The 26,488-nt window shown below is 28.4% G+C and overlaps 1 protein-coding gene across 1 annotated transcript; it reads left to right on the top strand.

Annotated features, from left to right (window-relative positions):
• Positions 1–757: 757 nt before the first annotated feature.
• LOC107443819 (myeloid differentiation primary response protein MyD88) lies at positions 758–23,318 on the top strand. The gene is made up of 7 exons (XM_016057820.4): positions 758–911; positions 6,535–6,868; positions 7,158–7,232; positions 7,744–7,824; positions 11,637–11,805; positions 17,338–17,429; positions 18,451–23,318. Exons 2-7 carry the CDS (start codon positions 6,556–6,558, stop codon positions 19,017–19,019), a joined length of 1,299 nt encoding a protein of 432 aa, XP_015913306.1. The 5' UTR covers positions 758–911; positions 6,535–6,555; the 3' UTR covers positions 19,020–23,318.
• The last annotated feature ends 3,170 nt before the right edge of the window (positions 23,319–26,488 follow it).

The raw sequence follows: 26,488 nt of genomic DNA, 5'->3' as shown, positions 1-26,488 counted from the left end.
TTTCCCAGACCGTCGCCAATGGACGGTGTTTTCTACACTAGGGAACGCTGCAAGCTCGGGACTGCCTAAATTTCCGGGTTACTGTTTCAGTTGTATTTTAAAGGCATTTGGCATCATTGTGTTTTGAAATTCTTGCAAACAATGTATTTGATTACTTATTACTTATGTTTACAATGCTAACAATACTTGTGTTTACAATATCAAAAGTGTTAACACCAACGTAAGTTGGTGCACAGCTTGCAACACGAACAAACAGTAATAAACAAATTGAAAGAGGTTAAAATAAAGACTGCCAAAAAAGCGAGATATTCAAAATCTTGCAACCATGTCACTTTTTTTAATAATAAATAACAAAATCAAATTTTCACTCCAAACTCCCCAGAATTACATAATAACATTATTATCTTATGAAATACGGCAGATTTGAGCTCAGAAATTATCTAATTTATTTCTTTTATTGAAAACAAATATATCCGTTTGAAAACATCGCCTATCAGAATAACTTGTAGTAAGCGGCTGCAAATTTTTTAACCGGAACTAGAGTAGGTGCCGAGCTCGAGATTGTTATTGTTTACATTCCTATTGAAAACACCATCCATAGTCCATTGTGCAGCTCTAGTGCGATGTAAATTAACAACAATAGCGTTTCATTTATAACGCATTTGCTTAAAATTTTCATCTTTTGTGTTAGTAAAAATTTATCTTAAATTCAAAGTCATTTGGGCCAATTGAGATCTGGCAACAAGTCTAAATATCTATAGGTAACCGGAAGCAGTCCCTCCCGGAAGCATTAACCCTGTGCGCCTCTACAGTAAATAAAGTAACATCATCTTAAAAGGAAACCTTTATCTTTTAAAAAATTGAATACTTTCACTTTCTCTGTTTTGTTTAATTTTCCTAAACATTTCATGGTGAATATGATTTGTTTTATTATTATTCTTAGCTTCACCATATTTATTAATCTTTTCATTTTTATGTTATGATATCTTTTGCTTTGCTCTTCCTGTAAAGTAAATCAAAATTCATTTGTTCAAAAGTGTAATTTATTACTATCATTTTACCAATTTAATGCTCCTTGCTTTTTTTTCCTTCATGTAATGAAATTGAGATCTGGTGTTTGTAAGAGTAGAGAAATTTTTTAATCAATTTTTTATCTTGAGATGGATAAAAAGTTTACTTTATCTTCCTCTAAAATTTTCTTTTTAATAATAAATTATTCAAGTATTTTTATCGTAATGTTCGTGTATCATTCTGAATTATTTTCTAATTATCCTATATATTTCCTTTGATTAATGAAGTGTATAAATGTGTTACTTTTTTGACAACCACCATTATTTGTTCCAATTTTTCTTCCTGAGAGAAAACAAACTAATAGGGCTTTTTGAGTTATAAATTTCGGCTTTGAAATATTTTTTTTTATATATTTTACTATCATGTTACCTAATTGTTAAACAATTAGAATGTCTTATGTTATTTTAACTATGATTAAACAGTTTATAGCTATAGTGTCTCCATTTTTCCAATCTTTAAAAAAGTTTTACATTAGAAATTTAGGATTCTGCTTGTAATAGTGAAAAATCTAATAAGTTTTTTTTTGCTAAGAAATATTAATTGAGAACACAATATTTATATTGTATTGTCATATATTGCATTGCAAAATTTCATTTGTTTATCATTTTAAATGGTTATTTTTAAGTTGATATTATTTAAGAACATAAATTTTCAAATAAGTTTTCAGTCTTTTAATTAATATTAATTGTTTTTCCCATTGTACATATATATTATTTTCTTTTCATCCTAATGTAGTGTTTACTAATTTATGCTGTTTTATTTTGTGAATTTTTTCATAGCCAGCATTACATCACTTATTGTTTTCACCTTAAATTCTCATAGAAAATGATTGCTAAAAGTTTAAATCATATTAATTAATTAAATTTTTGTACAGGTAAATCATATTCATAATATTTTAATTAATTACTTTTTTAAACATTAATTTCCCTAGAAAAGCTCCATTTTTATTGAATAAGTCAGAAGCTTTGAATGAAAACATAGTATCTACCAACATTTTGAAGTCTAATTTTCAAGTGAACCATTAAATTGTGTTTTAAAACTAACTTACAGTTTTCCTTATTTGAATACTCTTGATAGGTTGTCAAAAATTAGAATAACGTCCATTACATTGATACTTTTAATTTAAACATTTAGTTATAGATAGTGCAATAGATATTTATGCTGAATCTATTTAAGCATTTGGAAGATAGACTATTGAATTGAAATTTATGGTGTATCTATTTGAATTAGCCGAGCTATAACCTAAATTGACTTTTCTTTGAAACAGATCCAATTTTATATGCTTGCGAATCTTTCAATTAATCATTAATTACTTTATCATAATATTTTCAATTTCATGATATAAACATATAATTTATTTTAAGAAATTTTTCATTAAAAATATTTTTGGTTAATATGATTTAATCTTATAAAAAGTATAAAAAAATGTCAACTTTTAAAATCTAGAAAATATTTACTCTTTATAGATCTTTATTTTTATAATTTGAGTAATTAGTTTAATTAATAAGTTGAAGGAATAATTATTAATATTTGCAGTTTATTTATTTTAAAATTTTAGTTCTGTAATTAAAAGTTTTATATGTGACATAGATCATTTTGCATGTTTATTTAAAAATTGATGTTATTTTAAAATGAATTAAAACATTACTTTTAATAAAATAATAAGCATACATATAAAAAATTTATTACTTATAGTAAGTATCATTTTATCAAAAATTTTTTGCAAATTATTTCGGATTTGAGTGTATCTGTGTGAAATTTTCATTAAGTGTTAAAAATATAAGTTAGTATATTTCACTGCTCTCAGAAGAATGCTTTTAATATACTTATTTAAATGCTTTATCCTTTAGAAATCTTTAAGCAACTCAAGTGTAGCAATTTCAGTAAACTATCTATAACTTAAACAACCTTCTAATTCTAATTATATGTTGTTGTTTTTTTAATTTTAAAATTTTCATTTTTGTGACAAATTATTAGTTTATATTGAGTTATCAGGGTTCCCACGGTCCTTGAGAGTCCTTGAATTTTTTTGTTGCTAAATTCAGGTCCTTGAAAGTGCTTGAAAAACGTCTTAGGTCCTTGAAAAACTTGATAGGTCCTTGAATTTGTCCAATACTGCCGGCGGCCCTTTTTATAAAACACCCGCGGATCTTTCTGTTTCGTTCCCGAGTTCTCTCACGTGGTTTTTAATGCCACCGTTTCTAACCCTGCTTAGCGTCTTGGTTTCTGCCAAGCGCGCGGAGCACAGCAGACAATCAATGCGTTCGGGGCGAGACTCCACTTCATCTTCTGTCGCATATGCTTAGATCTTCTTTTTTCTTATCGAAACTGGAATACTCTCGAATTTCGTAACAATATGTACCTTGTAGTTTTCAATAAATTTGCCGTTTTACCATCCGCACTTGTCCTTACGTTTGCGTCATTTCAAAACTTTATTGTAAAGCGTATTCGCAAAGGCATGGCTTCGTATTTGTGTTATGTAGTTTAGACTAGTTATGCCTGGGTAGTGCTATTTTAATCCCCAATGGATGGATAATCAAGCTTATAAAGAATGGATTTTATCGATTCCCGAAAAGAAGTTCAGAGCCAAGTGCCGATTATGCATGAAGGAGATCGATATCGCGAAAATAGAAGAATCTGCTCTGAAATCACACATCAAAGAAAGGTAAAACAAAAAAGCAGTCTCATGCCCTGAGTTCTCTTTTTCCAAAGAAATCAACATCTAATTCATCTGGTGTAAATACTCTTTCAACATCGTGTGCCCCATGTGAAACAGAAACTTTAGTGGCCGAGGTAACATTGTCTTCTTATCTGGTCAAAAGGAATGTGCTTGATGCTGAAATTCTCTGGAGTCTGAAGTGCATCACTAGTAATTATTCATGTAACTCCTGTGAATGGATTAGTAAATTGTTCTCCAAAATGTTTGCTGATAGCTGTATAGCGAGACAATTTTTTTGTAGTGCCACAAAGTGAGCCTATTTGGGCTCCTTTGGATTGGCACTATACTTCAAAGGGATTCTTATAAATGAGTTGAAGAATGTTGATTGCTACACTGTACTCTTCGATGAGACGTTAAATCAGTCTCTACAATCTAAGCAGATGGACCTTATGGTAAGGAATTGATAATAAAGTTTGCACTAAGTATCTTACCTCCCAATTTATGGGTCATGGAACTGCAGAAAATATTTTGTCCTCTTTTTACAAATGCATGGATGATGGTTAAAAGCTCTCTAAAATACTTCAATTATCCATGGATGGACCCTATGTCAATTGGAAATTCTATTAGAAGCTTCAGTGTGAATTAAAAGAGAAATATTCCCACCAGGTCATATTCATTGGCAGTTGTGGATTGCACATAACGAATAATGCTTTTAAACGTGGTGAAAATGGGATATGTTCCTTCTAATTTTTATTTTCAGAAAGAATTGTTGCTGCATAACATTTAGAGAAGGTTGTGTAAATTATGGGTGAATAATTTCAGAAACGATGCTTAATAGAGGAGAGGAGGGGGTTATGGAATAGTCATGGAATATGGAATACCTAAGATTTAGCTCTGTCTTTCATGCAGCCTTCACATGGAAATACACAGGATTAAAGGATTTCACCTTTAACACCTCATTACCATTAGTTATAGATTGTGCTGAAAATGATTTTGTGAATTAATATGTAAATCCAGTAGGGTTGTTTTTAAAAAAATATAAATTTTAGTCCATAATACATATACTCTCTTCTCTCTATATAGGCAAAGCATTTAGGTATTATATTTGAAATTAATTATTGCCACAACAAGCATTGTTGCTTCTAGTAAAATAGAAGAGAATAATTTTTAAAATTGGTCTTAGATTAAGGTCCTTGAAAATTTTGTTGAGGTCGTTGAAAAGTCCTTGAATTTCAATCTCATCATAGAGTGGGAACCCTGGTTATAAATTTAATTGATCTAGCATGTAAATTTAATTCATTTTGGAAGAGATGTGCTATCTGCCGCTTATATTTTTCCAGAATTTTTTTTCTCATCAACTTTGAAGCCAATGTTGTGCGGGTTGTACTGGTGTTTTTAATTTAATGTCTTTTCATAAGTTAAGTTTTCATTGATTAAGGGTTAGTTTAGTTTATCATATTTTATTAAATTGTTTGAGTTATTGAAATATGTAAGTGGATCTGATCTAACCAAATAATAAATTGTTTGTTCTCTCCAAATATTTTCTAAAATCAATATTTTGTTAATTATTTAAGGAAAACGGTGATCGTAGCTCTTGGGAACTTTTTTGGTAGATCGTGTCTACGCTTTGGTTGGCTAACCTTGATTTCTTCATTGAGCTAATACAGCAAATGAATTTTTTTTTAAAATAAAAAAGGTTAGTAGTTCTTTTGGTTGATAGTTTCGGGAGGATTTTAAAAGCGACATGGTAGCTCAAAAATTTCGTAAGTTTGTTACCTGTTGAAATAAAAAAATTATCGATGGTGACTAAAAATAGAATGTTTGATTCTATCTGAGAGGGAAACTATGCATGACGAGAAATTTTATACAGAATTTCTAGACAAATTTTTTCCTTAATGATTAGCTTTTGTAGTTTCATAAAAAAGCAGAACTTTTATTTTATTTTAATCATTTGTTAGTCATTGTCATATTGGCTAATATGTTTCTAAATAATTTGAGTAGTTATTTGCCAAAATAGTATATAATCAGTGTATGGGTAGTATTATATAATTGGAAAATTTCCCTTTTGCTAAATGGAATTCCTATTTTGACTGAATCATATATTAGGGCTTTCAACTATTCATACATATTATAATAAAGGGGCATCCAAAGAGACTTCAAAAAAATTTCTTGTTGTTGAAGTTATAAATAACATAGTTGATAGCTTTTCCTATTTTCTCAAAAAGATTTTACTTATATATTTTAAGTGTTAGCAAAATTTATACTTTGATGTCTTATTCAGTGTTTAATAAATTTGATTTAAAATGTTCTTGCTAATCATCATACCTAGTTAATTTTACTATATAAACTATCTAACAAACAATAAAGTGGTGCTTAAGAGATTTATGATGGCAGTTTAGAAATTAAGTATGATTTGTGTAGTATAAGATCTTCAAATAAGCATATTAATCTAGAGATCTTCAACCTTATGCAATCGGAGGGCACAACAATAAATCAGGAAATCGGGCGGGCCGTGCATGTGTAAGTAAGATAAAGAAATTCAATAGCAAGAGAAGAATAAGAAGTTTATCTTAGTATTATTAAGTATTGAATATTTTCTGTTTTGGAATTTTGTCCTCGGAAAGAATTAAACTAACAACTCTTTCAACTTTAATGTGTTTACGGTATAAAAAATATAACCTCTGTGTATAATGAATTTTAGCAATTAATTTCTAAAAAAAATTTTTTTTATAGGAAATTTACATGAATATATTATGAAATGAAAATTTTCAATAATAATTCTTCAATAATTTCTTATTTTACAGGTAAATGTCTAAAATTTTGGCATGGAAGTTTTAGATTTTAATGCTGTTCCAGCCAAAGCTCTTAAATGTTCAACTAGGCTGAAATTGGGAGAATTCCTTGATCCGAAACAAGAAATTCTATTTAAAAATGGTTTCGCTCGGGACTATCGTGGATTGGCAGATCAGATGGACTTTCAATATAATGAAGTACGAAATTTTGAAAGATATGATAGTCCAACTCTTAAAATAATAGATGCATGGTCTGTACTTCCTCATACAACCATGGGCCAGCTTATTCAATACCTTGAAAATATGGGTCGACATGATATTCTGCAAGACTTACAACCGAAATTAGGTATTTTTTTCACATACCTAAATATTTATTATAATATTTTATCAAAAAATGTTTATTATTGTAAATAAATTTACTTTTCTCATCATAAATTAGTTTATAAAATGTAATATTTTTTAAATTTAGTGGTAAAAATTGTACGTTCATGAATAGTATGTTAATGTTAATTATTAGATTGAAAAATAAATTTTTATAGATTTGAATTTGCATCACATTAGATGCAAGTTAGATTAAGCTTCTTTTTTTTTTAAAGTGATTGCTTTTTTTTAAAAATAAATTTTTATATTTTCAGAATTAGATGCTAAATCTTATATACAGAGATATATACAAGCCCAGAGTCAAGAAAGTCCACTTCAAGTAGATGAAAGTAAGCTGTGTTAAAAACAACTTATTTTGTAAAGCAGATACTTTAAAGTTTATATTTACTATAAAGCAGGATAGTAGTATATGAATTAAAATTTTGATTATAGTAAAAATCTTACATTACCCATATTTTGTATGGAAATAGCTTAAGTGTATGAATTGTTATATTCAATAATATTTTGGAATATTAACAGTGCTTTTTAGATAGATATTAAAATAGTTATTATTTAATAACTTAACAAAAAAAATATTTTTGGAAAAAGTTTTTTCAAAAGTAAAGCATCTTCGTTATCTGGAATTTAAATTTTAATTAAAAAAATTATATTATGTTTAAAATATAATTTTTGAATGACGTTTGTTACTTAAAGTTGTAGTTAGAAAAAAAAAATTTATGAATTTAGATTTTTTTGGATCTTTTAATATTTGTGAAAAAATAAAGTAAAGCTCATTAATCTTTGTATGTATATACATATTAAGTTCATTTTAATTTTCTTATCAATGCATTTACTTTTTAGTATCATCATGTCGTTCAGTATCATCTGATGTACGTTTGGATGATTCTGGGATTTTGACGAGAGAAGATGCATATACTGGAGGTATTTTTTTACTATTTCTGTTTTCAAAAGAAATTCTTTTTTTTCTTCCGTTTCCTTTGAGATGACCCTTAACATTTTTCTAACTGAAAATCTTATTTTAGTTTTCTAAATTGCAGATTTTTCCACTGAAAGATTTTTTTAAAAACATATTTTTCTCCTTTCCAGCATTCTGCTCCCGAGAAAAAAATTTAGCTGAAAATTATCTTCTGCACATTACATTCCTATTCAATATCATCCGATTTCATATCAACAGTAATTGAGGCAAAAAAAAAAAACTGCTACTCAAAGTTCAGAAAAACCTAGAATTTAAACACAAAGGGTTAAAGATCATAATAACCAATCATAATCAATCAAATCATAAAAACTAACCAAAAATTTATACCTGTTTTTTAAACATTATATTTTAATTTTTTTTTCAATACTGAAATAGATATAATTATATTATATGGAATAAATCTATTATGAATCCATTACTTCATAGTTTGATAAGATGGTAATTAAGTTCAAAATTTTTTATAATCTGATGTGATAAAACTTAATAATAATGTAGAGAATGATAAAATTTAACCCCACTTTGTGACGTATTAAATTCTATTAAATACAGTTTTCTGAAAGCATATCGAATCCCCCCCCCTCAAAAAAAAAAGTAATGTAAACTTTGAAATCAGGATATGTAGTTTTTATCAAAGTCTTATAAACTGTTCACTGCTTAAAATAAATCTTTAGGAAATTTGAATAAAGAGCAAAATTAAACTAAACTAACTGTTTAAGCTAAATGAGTTTATCGTTTTAATCTGATATGTAAAAATTTTCAGATTACAAGATTATTTTTTAGCATTTCCATCACTACGCCATTGTTTCCATTTTGAGCGTTTCCATCATTAATAAGCCTTAGCAATTTTTATTGAGAAACTTTTGGTGCCATTTAAATTTACTACAATTTTTATAAAATTTCATGAATTGAAATTTTTAAAAAAAATTAAAAACTGGTTATTAGGAAAGTAATTTGATTACAATTATCACACCCAGGATTTAGTTTTTAAATTCCTAAAAGTTAATAAGAACTCCTGTATGTCTAAATAACATCAAACAAAAAATATTAAAACAGCAGGACTTTCTTTTAACTGAGTTACTTGTATTTACAGCCTGCAAATATTACCTTAACAATGACATTCAAACACATTCAAATTGCCATTTTATAACTTAAGCCTAATGAATTATCTAACTCTCTTATATTTAATTCAATAATGAAAATTAATAATATAAATTATGCCAAGTTTCATATTTTTTGTTGGTATACTTCATATTTTGTTCAAATGATTCTAAAATTTCCAAAACTGAGATACCTTATCTGAATTTATCCTAATAGTTTTCGACGAGCAATGTTCTTATCCAGTCTAATTTGTCTTTTTCTTCAATTAAATGCTTAACTGGCAATTCCTAATACTTAGTATTGCCATTCTTTTTTTATTCACGTAACAAAGTCCCAAAAATATTGAAAACTCCAATCAATCTTAATTTTTAGATTTCTTTAACCTAAAATGTAATCTAAATGGATTAAATTATGTATCTTAATTCCTAAGGAAATTCCCTTTTCTGAAGCAATATTTCTTGTTCACTGAAGCAACTGTGTGGAAATATTAATTAGTGTGGAAGTTGATTACTATCAGTTGTATTTTTATATTTACTTTGAAGTCTATAAATAATCAATGTTTACATCATTAAATTCAATTGTAAAGTATTAAGAAACGTATATGTTTCTTTTTAAAAAAAAGAAAGAGAAGTCATAAATAAACCACATTGCATCATTTGTTTTACTTTTAGGAGTTTCCTCTTTCACTTCAAAAATAGCAATGTCAGCTAGAGTATTAATTTTTTTTTTAAATGTTCATTTCCACTGCAAATTAAAAAAACAAAATAAAAATAGAAAAATGATTACATTGCTTATGTTATTGATAAATGCTATCTTAAATAGTTTTAAAAGCTCATAAACACAAGTGATTAGTCATAAAAGATTTTTTTTATAATATTTATGTCAGAATCATGATTCATTTGGTTATAAGAACAGAAAATAAATTTTTGATTACTCATATTTCTCTTAGATAAGAAAGTATTAAAGTTTCCCTTTGTGTTATAAATAGTAGTTGAGGCATCAGTCTCATATTTATGATGGCTTGATTATTTTTAAAACTAATGTATTAGATTTATTGCTGTTATGTGTTCCTGCAGCTACTGCTAATGATTTTATGAAAAAAATTTGAATTTGTTTGGTGTCATTCTTTTTTCTCTACCTTATTACATTGTAGCATGATTTAGCTTAATATATTGGTAAATGTTTATGCTCATGTTATGGCATAATTATTTCCCAGTGATTCATCCAAAAAATATAAAAAAATTGATGCAATTAAAATGAAAACCTTGTTTTTTAAATTTAGAAAGTTGACTCTTTTTTTTAAATTTTTTGTTTTGTTTCTAATAGTAGTGTGGGGAGAGTAGTTACAGACCATGTCAACCGTCATCTATGAAAAGGTACCCCCAACATAGAGTCCAGTTAACATGTCTTATATACTAGTGAATTGTAGCTGTAATTTTGTAGTGGTAGATACGCTACAGTAGTATTATGCCCATTAGCTCAGTAGTATTAATAATACCCCTGCAGCACGAGGGGTTTGGAGATTTGAGGGCACTCTCGCCAGAAAAAATGACACGGGTTTAAAATAAAAATATTTTATATTTTCTGAAATATTTTTAGCTTACTTTATAAATAGTAATAATACTTAACTGAACTGTGAATATAATGACTATAAGATAGTGAAAGATTTTGAGATATTTTAATTTCGATGTGGTAAGTGTATACAGTGTTGCAATTAATTGCCTAAATTCTATCGTTTCATGGCTGTTTTATATTTCTTAAATAAAATAATGATTATAAATATATCCTCATCACCACATTGTTTTTGTGTCATATTATAATATTAAACTTTTTATGTTAAGTCTAAGACTGGGACGCACTTTTATAAATCTTGCAGTTGAGCGCATCTAAGTGTATGTTAGCCTTTCAATTAGCCGCATTATTCACATTTCTTAGATCATTTTTCTTGCTTACCTGATTTCCCTTTGCAGTTTATCTTATTTTCTTCTCAATCTTTGATTTTGCTGCCCAATACCTTTATCTTTCTATTGTTTTAACAAATCCTTTATTTCAATTTTTATCTGCACTTTGTTGTCAGCTTCCATAAAACAATTACCTTTCCCTATCAGATGAGGTTTTAAGCCTAAAAGATCCTTAATTTTTGTTTCTTTTATGCACTCTTCTGAAATGTAAATTCTTAGCAAATTTTTTTCAAATTTTATTTAAGTCTACTGTATGATATACTGAAACCTTTCGATGCTATTTTGTTTTAGTTTCTTTTAAAATTTCAAAATTTTAATAAATTTAAACAAGGAAAAAAGGGATCCAACTTCAAATCTCAGCATTTGCTTTCTCGTGATATTTTCATTAAAAATATCTGTCTTGTTATCCAATATTCGTTAACTAATATTTATAGATTCATCCGAATTTTGTGATTTATATCCCAAAACCACTATAAATTTCATCCTGTCACTGATCGATGAAATAATCCTTTGTTAATGTAGGTTAAAGTGGTTTGTTAGATTATTGTAGGTTTAATTGATTATTCATAAATCATCATCTTTGTGTATTTTGTATAATCATGGTCATTTTTTTTGTAAGTTCTTTTTTTTCTAAGATGAGTTGTAAGTTATTTTTATAAGATGACTCAAGTTACTAACTAAATTACATCTTTTTTTAGAGGTCACTGTATATGATGCCTTTGTTTGTTATGCTGATGAAGATATTGAATTTGTTAGGGAGTTGGCAAGATTTTTAGAAGCTGTAGGTTTCAAGCTTTATATTCGAGAGCGAGATATGTTAGCAGGACAATCAGAATATGAAACAAGCTTGCAGCTAATTCATGAGAGGTATTTTATTTATGTGTTATTTTTTTAATGTTAAAATGCTGGTTTATAATGTGTTTTGCACCTTTAAATTGCTACTCCTACTAGCATTGAACTTTTTATATCCGGTTCAAATGTGAATATTATGATTCTAAAAGCAAGTTTTTTTTAAATATTTTTTTATGCCATGAAAATTTTCTGTATCTCCTAAAAAAATTTATGTAGATGTATATGCTTTATGCATTGTGTTTGCTTAGAAAATGCACTGACAGTGGGTTAAAATATGCATTTTAGTATTATGGTTTGTTATAGAGAAACACAAGGCTGTTTTTTTTTGTCATTGGAAATATATAAAAAAAGAGGGAAGGATAACATGACATTTATCAATTTGATACTAAGCAAGTATTTTTGTACTTACAAACATAACTTGAATTTACTTTGTATATATAAGCAGGAGTTCATGGAGCATAAGAGGAAATAAAGACAATAGTTTAATAATCAAACTTAGCATTTAATAGATAAAAGGAAATAAGTTTAACAGCGATATCATGACCAGTGAGAGCTGCCTACTCGCAGGGTTGCCAGATCAAATATGAATGCAAAATTATATTGTTCTATAGAAAGGAGTTAGAGTTAATTATAAATTCAGGACTTTTTCCGCCTAGACTTTATGGCTTCGTGGATATCGGGGCTTCCCTTTCTAAAGAGGCTGGCGCCTTTCAATGAGGAAGTAGATGATGCAATTCTTCCAAGTATTACATTCTGACACTGAGACTCTACATATATATTTATTTTGGCATATTGAATGGATAATTTTTTTGACTGAAAATGAAAACTGGGAAATCATTAAGTTGAGCAAATTGGCATTTGTTTTTCTCTTAAAAAAAGCACTTATATTATCTGCCGCAGTTTTGTGTGTGTACATTGTAATGTTGTTTGCACATTATCTCTCTGAAAGGAAACTCTGCCTTTGATTAAAAGGCACACTGCAACTAGGAAATGTTCTTACTTACCATGTTAGTAGAATTCTCTGCACCAATCTGCAGAACTCTACTAATCCTTAGCACCATCTTTATTAATCAAAATTTGTTGACCCAATAGGATTGAATCGAAGGTTAATTGTGTACAAATTAGGTAATCTACTTAGAAATTTTGTCTTGATTGTCAGATTTCAGAAGAGGGAATTACAAATGATTCCTAATGGTTATCAAAGAATAGAAAGAAAAACCTTTACTTTTTCACTTGATTTTTTTCTATCCGTCAATTTCATTTACTTTAAAAAAGAAAAGAGACAGTCATTGTTTTTATTGTTTGGCAGGTTTTTATTGTTTGTTTTCTTTTTGAAATCTGAAAAAAGAAAAATAATCAGCAAGTCGTGTGACTATCTGCAGGCTCTTCAGCTGTGCTGGAGTTTTTCTGCTTCTGGGTTGGGGACTGAATGTTTGTAACATTTATTCACAATTATAGATAAATAGGGTAAAGTGGATACACTGGGTAAAGTGGGTATATGTTAAGAAAACATCTATTTTCTCCTTTTAAGTTGAGATAATTTATTTGATATTTTTAGACATTAGCTGAAATTGCAGGCTAACATTTTTATTTAAATTTTGTAAACTGATAAACTGATTTAGAAACTATCTGTTTAGGATCAACTTATAAAGTATGTTAGTTTAAGCTGTTGATGAACGTTCTTTGAATCAGTGGCGTAGTGAGGGGTGGGCAAGGGGGGTCATCATGCCCCGGGCGCTACTCACAAAGGGGCGCCAAATGGTCCGCAAAACAAAAAATTGCTGGATAATTTTTATTTTTATTATAATTGGTTTCTGGAAAACATATTTTAATTTTAGTGCCAGTGTAATATAATTAATGTTAATTCATAAATAAAAAGGAACACTAATAGTCTAATTCAAAGTGTAATAATATATTCATAATAGAAATGGCATGTCTTGTCTACTGGCAGGGCTGACTCGACCTGTGTCCGACAGCACTTCCTTATGGCATCAACGCTGTGTGGTTACAGAAATTATCTCCTTTCTTGATTTGTCTGATGAAACAATATGTTAAAAATAGTTGAAGTTTACAAAGTACAAACATTCTTTCCTCCAGAACAATATTTATTTTTATTTCCATAAACGCAATGTAGCTTACGCTTGTTAAAACGATAACAATAGCACTCTAATGTACTTATATGTACAGTCTAATGTACTTATATGGACACGGAAAAAAGTAGCTGGAAAATAACAACTAAAGGATCGAAAGGAGACACACAGCAAATACAGCGTTTTGCCGTTTCTAGGAAAGGACGCAAACGCCGTATTTGTTGTGTGCCTGAGAAATATCTGTATTAAAAAAAATAAATGATTCCTTATTTGTTACCTTCTGGATACTTTTTTCCGTGACTGTACGTATCTTTGATATTTTCGACAGGTAGTGGAAGTCTGCAACAAATTAGGGAAATACTCGAAATATTAACGTTTAAGTTATTTCGTGCATTCAAGGCATTCTTGGTAAGTAATGAAACAAATAATGAAGCCATGTTAAAAAACTAGCACTTCAAGTTGGTACAAAAGTTGGAAACCTATTATCTTTACTTAAACGTGTAGCTCAGTTTGATTCGCTACTAGCAAATCATCTTTAACATGCCACAGAAACTCCAAAAACTGTCTCATATTTGTCAACACAGATCCAAAATGAATTCATTCATCTTCTGGCATCTACAGTTCGAAATCAACTAATAAACGATATCAAAAGAATAAATATTATGGACTTTTGTTTGATTCAACTCCTGATATCTCTCATCGAGAACAAATGTCCCAAGTCGTTAGGTATGTAGATGTTGATTTTATGAATAAAAAAGTTTCCATCAAAAAATCTTTTTTTTTGGGGGGGGGGTTATTGAAATACATGCTAAAGATGCAGCCTAGATCAAAAATACAATTATAAAATAATTAAATTCCGATGAAATTTCTTTAACAAGCTGCAGACCACAGAAAGCATATATCTGTTTTTTTCACGCTCAACGTTACGATGGGAATTATTAAAAAATGCTTTAACAGAAACTGTCAAACGTGAATCTGAAACACAATGGAGCGGCAGAATACAAGTGGTTAGCGTTATCATCAATGGGCTAGAGAATATAGTAGAACTATTAGAAAAATTAGCAAAGGACACTACCACTACAAGTGACATCAGAAGTGAAGCTACAATTCTGTTTCAAAATGTACTAACTTTTAGTTTCATAACTTTAGTTCATTTCTAATATGAAATCTTAAGGAGGATTGATCGTGAGCAGCTCAGATTACAAGATCCTAGAATGAATTTTAGAGAAGGGTTCAATGATCTTGAATCATTAGCGATTGAACTATCCGAAATTCGAGACAAGCCCTGTGAAGAGGCAATAGAAAAAACGAAGTCTCTTTGTGAAAAATGGGATATTGATGCAACAATACGTGTAAGAAGACGCCGCAAAATGTTCGGAGAATTGGCTAGAGATGTTGTTTTTTTTTCCACAGAAAGTGAAATTTCTCGCGTTATGAAAAGCGTTCTTGATCGCCTGCAACAAGAAATATGTACACGATTAAGTGACCTTTATTTCATATTTGGATTTCTACTAGACATTGAAAATTTATTAAACGAGGATAATGTTGATAACGACCTTGAAAAAAAATTGCAAAAATTTGGGCGTATTTTATAATACAGATTTCAATGGAATAGAACTTCTTATCGAAATATGTGACTGCAAAATGTTACTCCACAGTAGAAAAGAAATTGAACCAAAAACTCTATTAGAATGTTGTACTTTTATAATCTCGTATGGAGAAGATGTTTTTCCAAACCTAAGAGTGGCACTTCAAGTACTCCTGACTATCTCAATATCAACTGCTAGCTGCGAACGTTCATTCCGCAAATTAAAATTAATTTTGACATATCTACGATCAACGATGGGACAAGATCGTCTAAGTGTCCTAACATTAATTGTGGAAAGAAACAAATTTGTAATGATCAACTTTGATGATAACTATTATTGATAAATTTGCTTAATCAAAAGCGAATAATTTATACATAGTAATTAGTTTTATTAATGTATTATAATCATATTATTAAATATATGTATCTCCTTAGAGATAATAAATATTTACTTTTTTATTGTTTTAAAACTGCGTGTTTTTAAAATATTATGTAAAATAAATAATAGGTATCTTTTGAACTAATTCTAGATGATCATATACAATTCAGAATCTAGTCTTGTTTTCTCAACTGCATTTTTTGTCTCAAATTTAAAGTCTAGCTTGAGCCTATGACTTTATTTACTTTACATTATTTATTTAATAATTTGGGAGCATATTTTACATATACTACTATATGGTTTTCGAATGGGGGGCGCTAAAATGGTATTGTGCCCCGGGCGCGAGTTAAGCTCGCTACGCCACTGCTTTGAATGTCATTAAAAACTGTCAAAAACTATTAATTTTTTTTCAGATTGGTAGAGGAACATCTAAAGAACAGATCCTTTTAGAAATTTAAGAATAAATTTCAAAATTTTATTTGTTATGAATTGTTTTCTGAGGTGAGGTAAAGTGGGTATATGGTTAGGCTTAGCTAAATGTTCTATGATAGGGATTTTTTTTTACTTCTGTGTTATCTTTAATACGTATCTATTGTCTATATTTTATAATGAAAAAGCTAAAAAGTAATTTATTTGTTTATTATAACCCTACATAGTAATTTTAACACTGAAAACGAAATTCCTTTTAAATTTTATTTTTTAAAGAAAAGAATTATAGGGGCAATAACAATCTAACAAACATATTGTACAATTGAAAGCAAAATAGCATAATGGTACAACTTAATGGGCATATTTAAAGACACAGATGAGTCTGTACGCAAGTTTCTACCTTCATATGACAGTTTTTTCATGGAAAACAAAATTTACTTAAAGTGTCTAAATTCAATAAAAATACATGTCTGCTATAAAGTAATAAAAACACTATTAATTACTACTATAAATATTATTTTAGCATTCTCATTTATATTTCAAATTAACCAAAAACTATTACACTTTTCTTGCTTTTTGATGAAGTTGTGTAGAGTTCAGCAAAATATACTACAAACGAAGTGAAACCTAATTTTGATAGCCATTAACATTAACTCTTTAACTCAATAATATGAAGAAAAAAAATATATATTTTTTAGCATTTTTTTAAAAATATAATCATGATACATTTATTTAGGAACATTTTTATTTCTAAAACAATATTTGCATACGTTTTCTAGTGGGGTAAAGTGCAGATATCAAACCATGTTTTTTTTTAATGCATTACCGTAAGAAAGCAATTAAACTAAATCGATAAGTTATGCCTCATATTTAGTCTATATAAATCTAATGTTTAAAGGCGTCAGAATTTTCGATAAAATAACTTTATTGGTTTGGTTTTTGAGCTTTCTTCAAAAATAAAAAAAGGTTGATTTTATATTCACTTTATTCCACCAGACCATATTTAACATCTTTTGAATGTATTTGAAACTTAATAATACAGTATTTTCTCAATTTTACAGGTGTAAGCGTGTGTTGATCATTTTATCACCTGATTTCTTAAGATGTCCTGCTTATGAAGCCCAAGCCAGTTTTGCTGCAGGTTTAGGAATCGGTAGGTACACATATTTATTTTAATTCAAAAAAATATCTTTTGCAGGGGACAAGCAGTGTTATCGAAAAGGTGACTAATTTCATCCCTCTATTAATTTTTGAGGAGTGAAATTTAAATTGAGTTAATTTTAATTATATTATATTAGGTTGTGAAATATGAATTGATGGATTTTTTAATGTATATTTAAATCAGCATAGCTTTTTTAGAAACTATTTTATTGATCAAAGTAAAAACCATCACAATTAACACATTTTTGCCAATGCATTACTAGTTTTTGGATGCCACTTTCATAAAAATTTGGCTCTCTGATATCAATAAAAGATTTAAAGTCATTTTTAATATGGTCTAGATTGGTAAACTTTTTATCACGGAGAAAGTTCTCCAAATGTTTAAAAAAGTGATAGTCAGTTGAAAATAGGTGAACCGGTGGATGTGTTCAGAAAACTTGTTTGCAACAATCAATGAAGCATGTAGTCGTCCATTATCATGAAGAAAACTGGGTCCTTTTGGGTTGACCAGTGGTGGCTGCATATGACATAATGTTTGATGCACAACTTCAATTTCTGCACTATACTTCTCTACTGTTATTGCTTCACCAGTTAGGGTATAGCTAGGCCTTAGATGTTGGTTTTTGTATTTTCATCTGCATCAAACCATTGCATTGAATGATACCTATTGTCATATAGGATCCATTTTTCATTAGAGGGGATAATTCTGTTCAAAAATGGTTTTCTTTTATCTCTTTAAGCAAAGAACTGCAGATTTCAGAATAATTTTTTTCTTTCTTTTTGTTCAGTTTGTATGGAACCTATATATCCAATTTTTTAACTTTTCCTATGGTTGAGAGTTGGTGTGATATCGTTGATGTCAAGTTCGATTCTGTCGGCTATTACAAAACAAAGAATTTTACTTAACTCTTAAACTATCTTCCTTTCAAATATCTTTTATCCCCTTATGCTTTTTAAATATATTTTTATAAATATAAATTTCTCTGCTTTAAAATTATGTTAATATTTTTCAGATGAAAAGTGCCGCAAATTGATTCCCATTGTACACAAGCCATGCGACATTCCCATGATGCTCAAGTTTATATCGAAAATTGATTTCACAAAACCAGGCTGTGTGGTAGAATGGATATGGGACAAAGTCATATCATCTCTTCGAGATGGCCATGGTCCATCTTCATCATTTGTATCGACTGAGAGGCGATATCCTGCAGTGTTACCGCAGTCATTCCAACAGATTCAACCAGGATCACCTGATCCAGCTTATCCATCAATTACTTATCCACCCTCAACCAGTTCAATCATCAATACTAGTTGCAGCATCTCTCCTCCCCAAATGATATTTCAAGAGGAATCACTGTCTGACTCGGCTGTAAATTTGAATAGAGTTGCTTCGAAGCAGAAAAGCAAATTGGAAAATTTCAGATTTTGGAAACTACCTAAAAAAAATACGAATGATTGTTCTACTTCTTCATCGAATGTGACGAGTGGTTTTCACAGCCAAATGTCTGACGAGGGTAGTGAACCAAGTCGATGGGCGCAGCCCTTCTCAGCTACTTGGGACCGAATGAATCAGGGCACATAACAGTTCAATTAACTGCAACTTTTGTACTTAATTTTATAAATTGCTTAAAAGCTCGAAATTAAAACTATATAACAGATTTTTTTTTATTGATATGCATGCAAAGTGTCCTGTAAAACTCATCCTTAGCTTATATTTTTAGAACTTTCTGTAAAAACAAATTTAAAAACAATTGCACTTGTTAAGGGTTTTGCATCTATATTTAAGTGAGGAAAAAAAATTTAACAATATAATAGTGTGCTTTGAAAAAAGGCAGGGTTGAAGTAAATGTGTTTGATTTCAAGAAAAAAACCCCTCAAAGGTGATATTAAGAAACTGCTCTAAATATTTTTAAAACATCAAATCAGTTTTGATGTTTTTCATCCCACTTTCCTCACTAGTAATTTAAAATGGATTTTAATTGCATTTTGTTTAGATATTCACTTTGTGTTCACTAATACAATAGTGACAAGGATCTTAAAAAATATATATATTAAGGGCTGCCTTTACAGAATAATATAAATAAAAATATATATTAATGCCACATGCATAATTAAAATCAACATTCCTCAATATTTATTGTTTATACCTAAAAGTAAATGATTATTTTATTAATAAGTAAGGAAAGGATTCATATATTTTTTTATCAATATTTTGTGTGTGAAGAATATTGTGAAGAAAAAAAAATCTTATAAATGGAGTATCTTAGCTTTTAGTTTCTTAATAAGTAAACTTATAACTTTTATAAGAAACAAAAATGTCCATATAAAAATATGTATGTGTCATTTTTATTTTCATGTATCTAAGCCTTACAGTTGTTATTTATCCTTTTTATTTATTGTCCCAGAGTTTAATACATTTTATTTTAGTAACCCATTAAAAGTTTGGTGTTGTAAGTAAACGTATGTTCATAAATTCTTTAATTTTTTGTTTTGCAAGAATATTTAAGAATTTTTATTTCTCCAAATTATGATAATTTAATTCATAATTATAACATTTGTTTAATTTGTAATAATTATTTTTAAAAAGATTTAAATGACACTCAAAATATTTTTTAAATGCTTGTTCTTTAATAGCTGCATATTTTGAAAATAGTTGTTGGAAATGTGCAATTGAATTGAATCACAGTTTCTAATATCAAATTATGTGTATCTTTTTTAAAAATTTTAATTAGTGACGAAGCTTATTTTAAAAATAATGTGATCTTCAACATTTTGTGATATATTGTAGTTTTTTAATTTCATACAATGTACATGTAGTGCCTTAGTGAAACTGAAAGCGTGTCATCTAGTATAAATAAACTTTTTATGATTCTCTTATTGTTAAATTTTTTTCTTTGAAAAAATGTTCAGGAAGAAAATTTTATTTAGAATAAATTTAATTTTACAAAAATGAAGGCATTATAAAACTTATTTTATTTTTTTAAAATTTTATTAATGTTTAAACTTATATGTTTATATGATAAAAAAAAAATATTTGTTATGTTTTTGTTATTATAATTATAAAAAAAAAACTTGTTTTACTTTTATATACTCGTAATTTGTCAAATTTTAAAGTATTTTGCTATGAAATATTTTAATTTAAAATGAGTCTAATTTTCTATATGTATTATTATTTTAATGTTTTTTTTATAAACGAAATTTTATAATTCAATGAGCAAATATGGATTTACAAAATAATTTTATTCTGGCATGTTTTTAATAACAAAACAAATTATAATTATACAATATTTGACAAAATTGTTATTAATCTGTTTGTTTAGAAATCATTTTTAATCTAAATTAATATTTTGTATGATGTTGATTCAAAGTTATTTAACTTGAAAACTCCAAGTTAACTAGACAACTAAAAGTTAGTTGTCTCGTTTCCTTGCAAATGAAATTTAGTTTCAAAATCAGAAATTCAATATTTTTGATGACCCCTTAGTACCCCTCTTGTCAAACAGTTTCTGAATCGGATTAAGATATGGTGATTGTAGGGTAGAGGCTTTGACATTACTTGTAGAATTTTTTGCAACTCTTTTGATTTCAAATAATTGACACACACTTTAGATATATGTTAAAGGCCATTATGCTTTGAAAAAATAATAATCATTTTCCAATATATTTTTTTCAGATGAAAGTGCATGAGAAATTAAGGTGTTATGGTTCATATTTTTGTACATTGTTGAGTTTATTTGCACAAAATCACCAATTCTTCCACTTCTCAAAACATTCCTGGCCATAACATTACCTTCTTCATGTTTTATACTCTGTCATAAATAACTTTTCAACATTCTTTCTCCAATATTTTTTAAGAATATATAATCGATGTTTTCTTCTGAACAACAAATTTGAATTTATTGGTTTAAAAACACTTTTTTCCATTGATATTTTTGAGCCCACCCTAGACATTTCCCTTTATTTTTGTGTGTCAAGAAAGATTTTGGGCAAGATAATCTATCACTTAAATCTGCTTTAGTTGTCACCCGTGTTTCATATCAACTAAAACTGAAATTTATCTAATTTCATTTATTTCTTCCTTAATTATAGTTTCTGAAAGTTTTTTTTCACTTGCTCATTAAGATTATTTTAAATTTTTCTTATGCATTCCATTTATCATTTGGCTCCTCTTATACAAGCAAGCATATATCATCTATGCAACACTATTCATATATGCTTGGATTTTTCAATAAAGCAATTTTTGGATGAAAACTTTCCTGCAATAAAATTTGTAATTTTCCATCTAATTCAGTTGATTATTCTCAACATTTCTTAAATTTGTGAATATTTCATATTCTTAACTGCAATAAGTAAGATAAAGTTTTTAATTATAATGTGCAAAAGGCAAATTAATGTTGAGTAAATATACAACAATATTAATAAAATATATTTAGTATCTATACCAAAATTTCACCTGAAAAATTAATTAATAGAAATGTTTTTGGTATGAAATTTGTTACAACTATACCCATAAACTTTCAACTTGCACTTGTTAGGACATATGTTTATGTTTCAAGCAATATTAGGTATTGTACCTTTCAAATTAAAATTTTGGATAATACAACTTGTTTATATTCATGTAAAAGACTTATAAAATCAGAACTTCGAAACTTTAGATATAATTTAGAATATTTGTGCAGATGTACATCGAAATGACTTTGCATGCATGTTTGATGCTCTGTCGCCAAGGGAAATAATAAAAAAAAGCCACAGTTTAAGAGCCTTACACTTGAAGCAAAATGATGATTTTAAAATATATATATCATCTTGCAGTGAAGAATTATCTGAGCTTTAGAATGGGCAAATAGTTTGAAAGTTATTAAACTTTTTTAAAAACTGCCAATTTGGCGACATTTTCCACCTAGATGAACATTATCAAATACTCTGTCTTATTTTCAGTTCGTGCAAATTTTATGAGCCCAGATAATGCAGCCTTGGAGTAAGTTTCTAATTATTAAAAAAATTGACCATAAATGGTTTTTATTTCTGCAAAACAGGTTTTTCTACTTATTGACGTTTTGCCCTATTTTCTGAATAAGCATATACAGTGCTGACATTGGATAGACTAAACTTGTCCTAATTTAGTCATGAGTAACTGTTGCAAGCTCACAGCAGTTATAAAAATTGCATATTATCTGTTTAAAAAAAAGGTATTTCACAAGACTACAAAGTCTTCAAAAAACAATCTTAAAAGTAGAATTTTGATTTCAATAGTCGAAACAATTTTTGTGTTCCAGAAGTATGATACTCTGTTTAAAAATAACTAGTTTAGTGACAATAACTATTTTAATAATATTAAAGTGACTTTCTGTCGTATATTTCAATAAATCATATTGTTGGTTGTTAGACTTCATAATATTTTTATAAATATGTTCTTGTATTTAAAGAGTATAAAAATACTTAAAAGATTTTTTTATTTTGCATTTAACAAACATTTATTTTTTTGTAAAGCATGCATTTTATTCTTTCTGTAAAACATGCATTTTTGTGCAATATATAAATAAGCTATTGCTGATAAAACATGCAAAATGAAGATGTTTAAAAATATTTCTGGTATTAATTAAATCTTTTTATTTTTGTTTCTGGTAGTTTAGTGCCTGCTTATTATTGTAACAGCTTATGCTTATTTGGTGTACTGTATTATTTGAGTTGAAAGTATTTTGAGTTACCATACATTTATGAAAATGTATTGTATTTCTTTTTTTGGCTTTAATATATTTTCAAACAAAGAAAGTGCCTTATTGTTGAATGTAAGTTTTTGATATATTTCTATTCAATTATTATTTATTGTTTATTGAAAAAATTGTTATCTCTTTGATAATAAAAGTTTATTGTAACCTGAGTTTTTTTCCCCGTTCAACTCAGTTTTTGACTACATTTTGTAATAGTATATCACACTTAGTCATTACATATTTTCGAAAATGTTTTCAAATTTTAAGCATTTTCCTGTTAACCAGTGAAAACTTATTTTCCATTTATGATTTCTTTATATAGTTTGTATTATACTATGGTTTTATTTGACAATAATTTAAAATTGGAGAGGTTTTGTAGGATTTTTAAGTAACACACTCTTAAAAATTATTTAAAATTGGGGGGGGGGGCGTAATAATTAGAGAAAAAAAAATTCTCGGACATACTTGTAAGTTTTTAAGTTGAATGTGCAGTTGGAGTAATATTTGTATACTTCAAATATTTAATACCGATCCGCGATGACTCAGGGGATGGAGCGTTCGCCTTCTAATGAAGTATACCGGGTTCGAATCCCAGTCTATACGAATTCTGCATCCGTCTTGCACCGACTACATTGCTGATGTGAAATATCCTCAGTGGTAGACGGATCATGGGTTAGAGTCCCTTTGCCGTCAGGCTAACCGTGGGAGGTTCTCGTGGTCTTCCTCTCCATGTAATGCAAATGCGGGTTAGCTCCATCAAAAAGTCCAACGAAGGCAAATTTCTCCCAACACTTGATCCAAGAGTTTCCTTGTCTTCTAGATTGGGTTCAAAATTACAAGGCTACAAAGTTGAAGATAAGTAGTCGTAAACCCATAAAATTGGGTCGGCTATTCAACGACGATTACAATATTTAATACAGATGAAATTGAAAAGACAGTTTTATATTACCTTTCATGTCCATGAAAACTTGCCCATATCAAATAAACAACACAAACTTATTCCAAGTCATCTTTCAAAAAGTCTTAATCTATTACTTATTTTATTAGCCATATTTTTTTATAATGGTTAAACGAGGACTGATACCGCACACCCTCTGTCCCTTCATAGCCTGATTAAAGTGGTCACCCACCCGCACACTGGTCGTAGCCAGTGATGCTTCACTTAGGTGTTCTATTGAGAACCGTGTCTTGAGATCGGTCTACTGTGTTTGGCAAATTTTGCTGTTTGGCATAATGCGTAAATTACCAGTTTCAAAAATTTAAACATGTTATGATTTATAAATTATTAAAATACTTCTGCAGTATATTTATGACATGATGATTGGATCGATGAAAGCAACTTAATCTGTATTTCCTTAAAGTTTGGTTGAGTTGTTTAATACAAGTTGTGACTATTTTCAGCCGATTTCATATCCTTTCTCAAAATATTAACATTGGTTATTTTTGATGATTGGTATTTGAGCTTAAGATGCACGATTTTAATTTATTGTTATTTTTACAAATATTAGTCTTTATTGAATTTGTTCACTCTAGTACAGTGTTTCCCAAAGTATGGTACGCGTACCCCCAGGGGTACGGGAACAGTTTAGCGGGGGTACGCGTTCTTATGCGAAATATCTTGCAACAAACGAAAATTTCAAAAAATTTTATTTAAAAACAAAGTTAGCCATAAAAATTTACAATTACGTATTTTTTTACTGACTATTTTTTGCAGAGTTAACAGTTAATAATTAGTGGTGTCAACAACCAAATGTGATTTTTAATTTTTGTGCAATATTACTCACAGCGTTACGAAAAGGTACGCAAAAGTCATAAGTTTGGGAAACACTGCTCTAGTATATAAACATTATGCATAGAGCTGGAAGTTTTAATATTTAGAGTTTCAACTATACTCAAAATTTGTTAAAATTAGAATAAAATATATGTAAAACTAATATAAAGCTGAGTTGAAGCTAGTAATAAAGCAGAGATAAGCAGTTATTAATACAACACACTATACTATTATATTATGTAAATATTGTGAGAGAGCATCGGATTTGAATAAAGCTGACGTGCTCCCTTTTTAAGGATTACTAGGAAAGATAGGGCAAGAAATTCCCTAATCACGTCAAAACGTGTGATAAAAGGGAAAAGTTAAGCATTTTGAATGTTTCTCATCATAGTGGCAAAATAACCCGAAAGAAAAAACTTTTGTGTAATTATTTCTAAGCATTACTTCGAAGGTAGTTACATCCTAACAAATGCCCTGCATTTATACCTGTTTACGATAGACATAAGAGAAAAGAATTAAATAATTATAATAATTTGGTGAAATCTGTATTTTATATAATATTTAAATTAAATCTTTATGCTATCCAATTTTTAAACCAAAATTAAGTCAATTCAATGGTTCAGATTAAATAATTACAAATTAATGAAAATAACAAGTCTGATTTTTGTAATAATTATTTTTCAAGAGCAAAGCGGAAAATTAAAGCTTAACTCTAAAGTTTCTTCTCTTTACTGTTTACATTTTTACTTGTACATCTGTATTAATTGATAGATTAGCTATTTTTTTAATTTTACCGGAAATCAAGGTTGTTAAGAAAGTTAACCTAAACTTATGTAGGTTAATTTCACGCGTTTTATATCATATACACTTCTGAGTAAGCAGTTTTTTTAAAAATTTTTTTTGTTATGCTGATAATTACTTTATTAAATTTTATTTTTTTCAGCATACAACATTGTTTTTGTTTGTTATACTGATGAAAATAGAGATTATTTTTGAAGTAGCAAAGTTTTTAAAGCAGTAGGTTAGAATAGAAACACATGCCCGAAAGCGTTACCATACGCCGCTAGGGGTGCTTTCCTATTTTAAACTATATCTCCGTGTTTCTGAACAAGTATTGTTAGAAACTTCTTAGAAACTATAAATTTCCAAGACATTAGAATACGACTTTTTTCATAAGTTACCAAATAAGTAAATAAATGAAATGAAAATATCATTTCTATATTGTCACTACCCTATTTAAATAAAGAAACAACTTGTTCAAATTTTGTAAATTAAAGTAAAGTCTCCCTCCCAAGCCTTACAGTATAAAAGGTAAAAAATTTTCAAAATTAAATTTTAATGTGTAAAATTAAACAATTTTAAAAATTAAACTTCCTACCTTAAAGTTAGTAAACATTAATATAAAAGTTATACAACAGATCTTTAGTTCGACTGATCTTTTATGAATTACTATAATCTTAAGTTCAGGTGCCTGATAAATTTATTTCTGCGTTGTCTAATATTTCATTAGATAAAGTTCACATAGTTTCACTTTCACATAAATTTTATGCCAAAGGCGATCAAAGTTGC

This window comes from Parasteatoda tepidariorum, chromosome 3 (assembly GCF_982258835.1).
Source record: "Parasteatoda tepidariorum strain Cologne lab strain chromosome 3, Ptep-v5.0, whole genome shotgun sequence".
Taxonomy (NCBI): Eukaryota; Metazoa; Arthropoda; class Arachnida; order Araneae; family Theridiidae; genus Parasteatoda; species Parasteatoda tepidariorum.
This window is presented reverse-complemented; position numbering and strand designations above follow the sequence as displayed.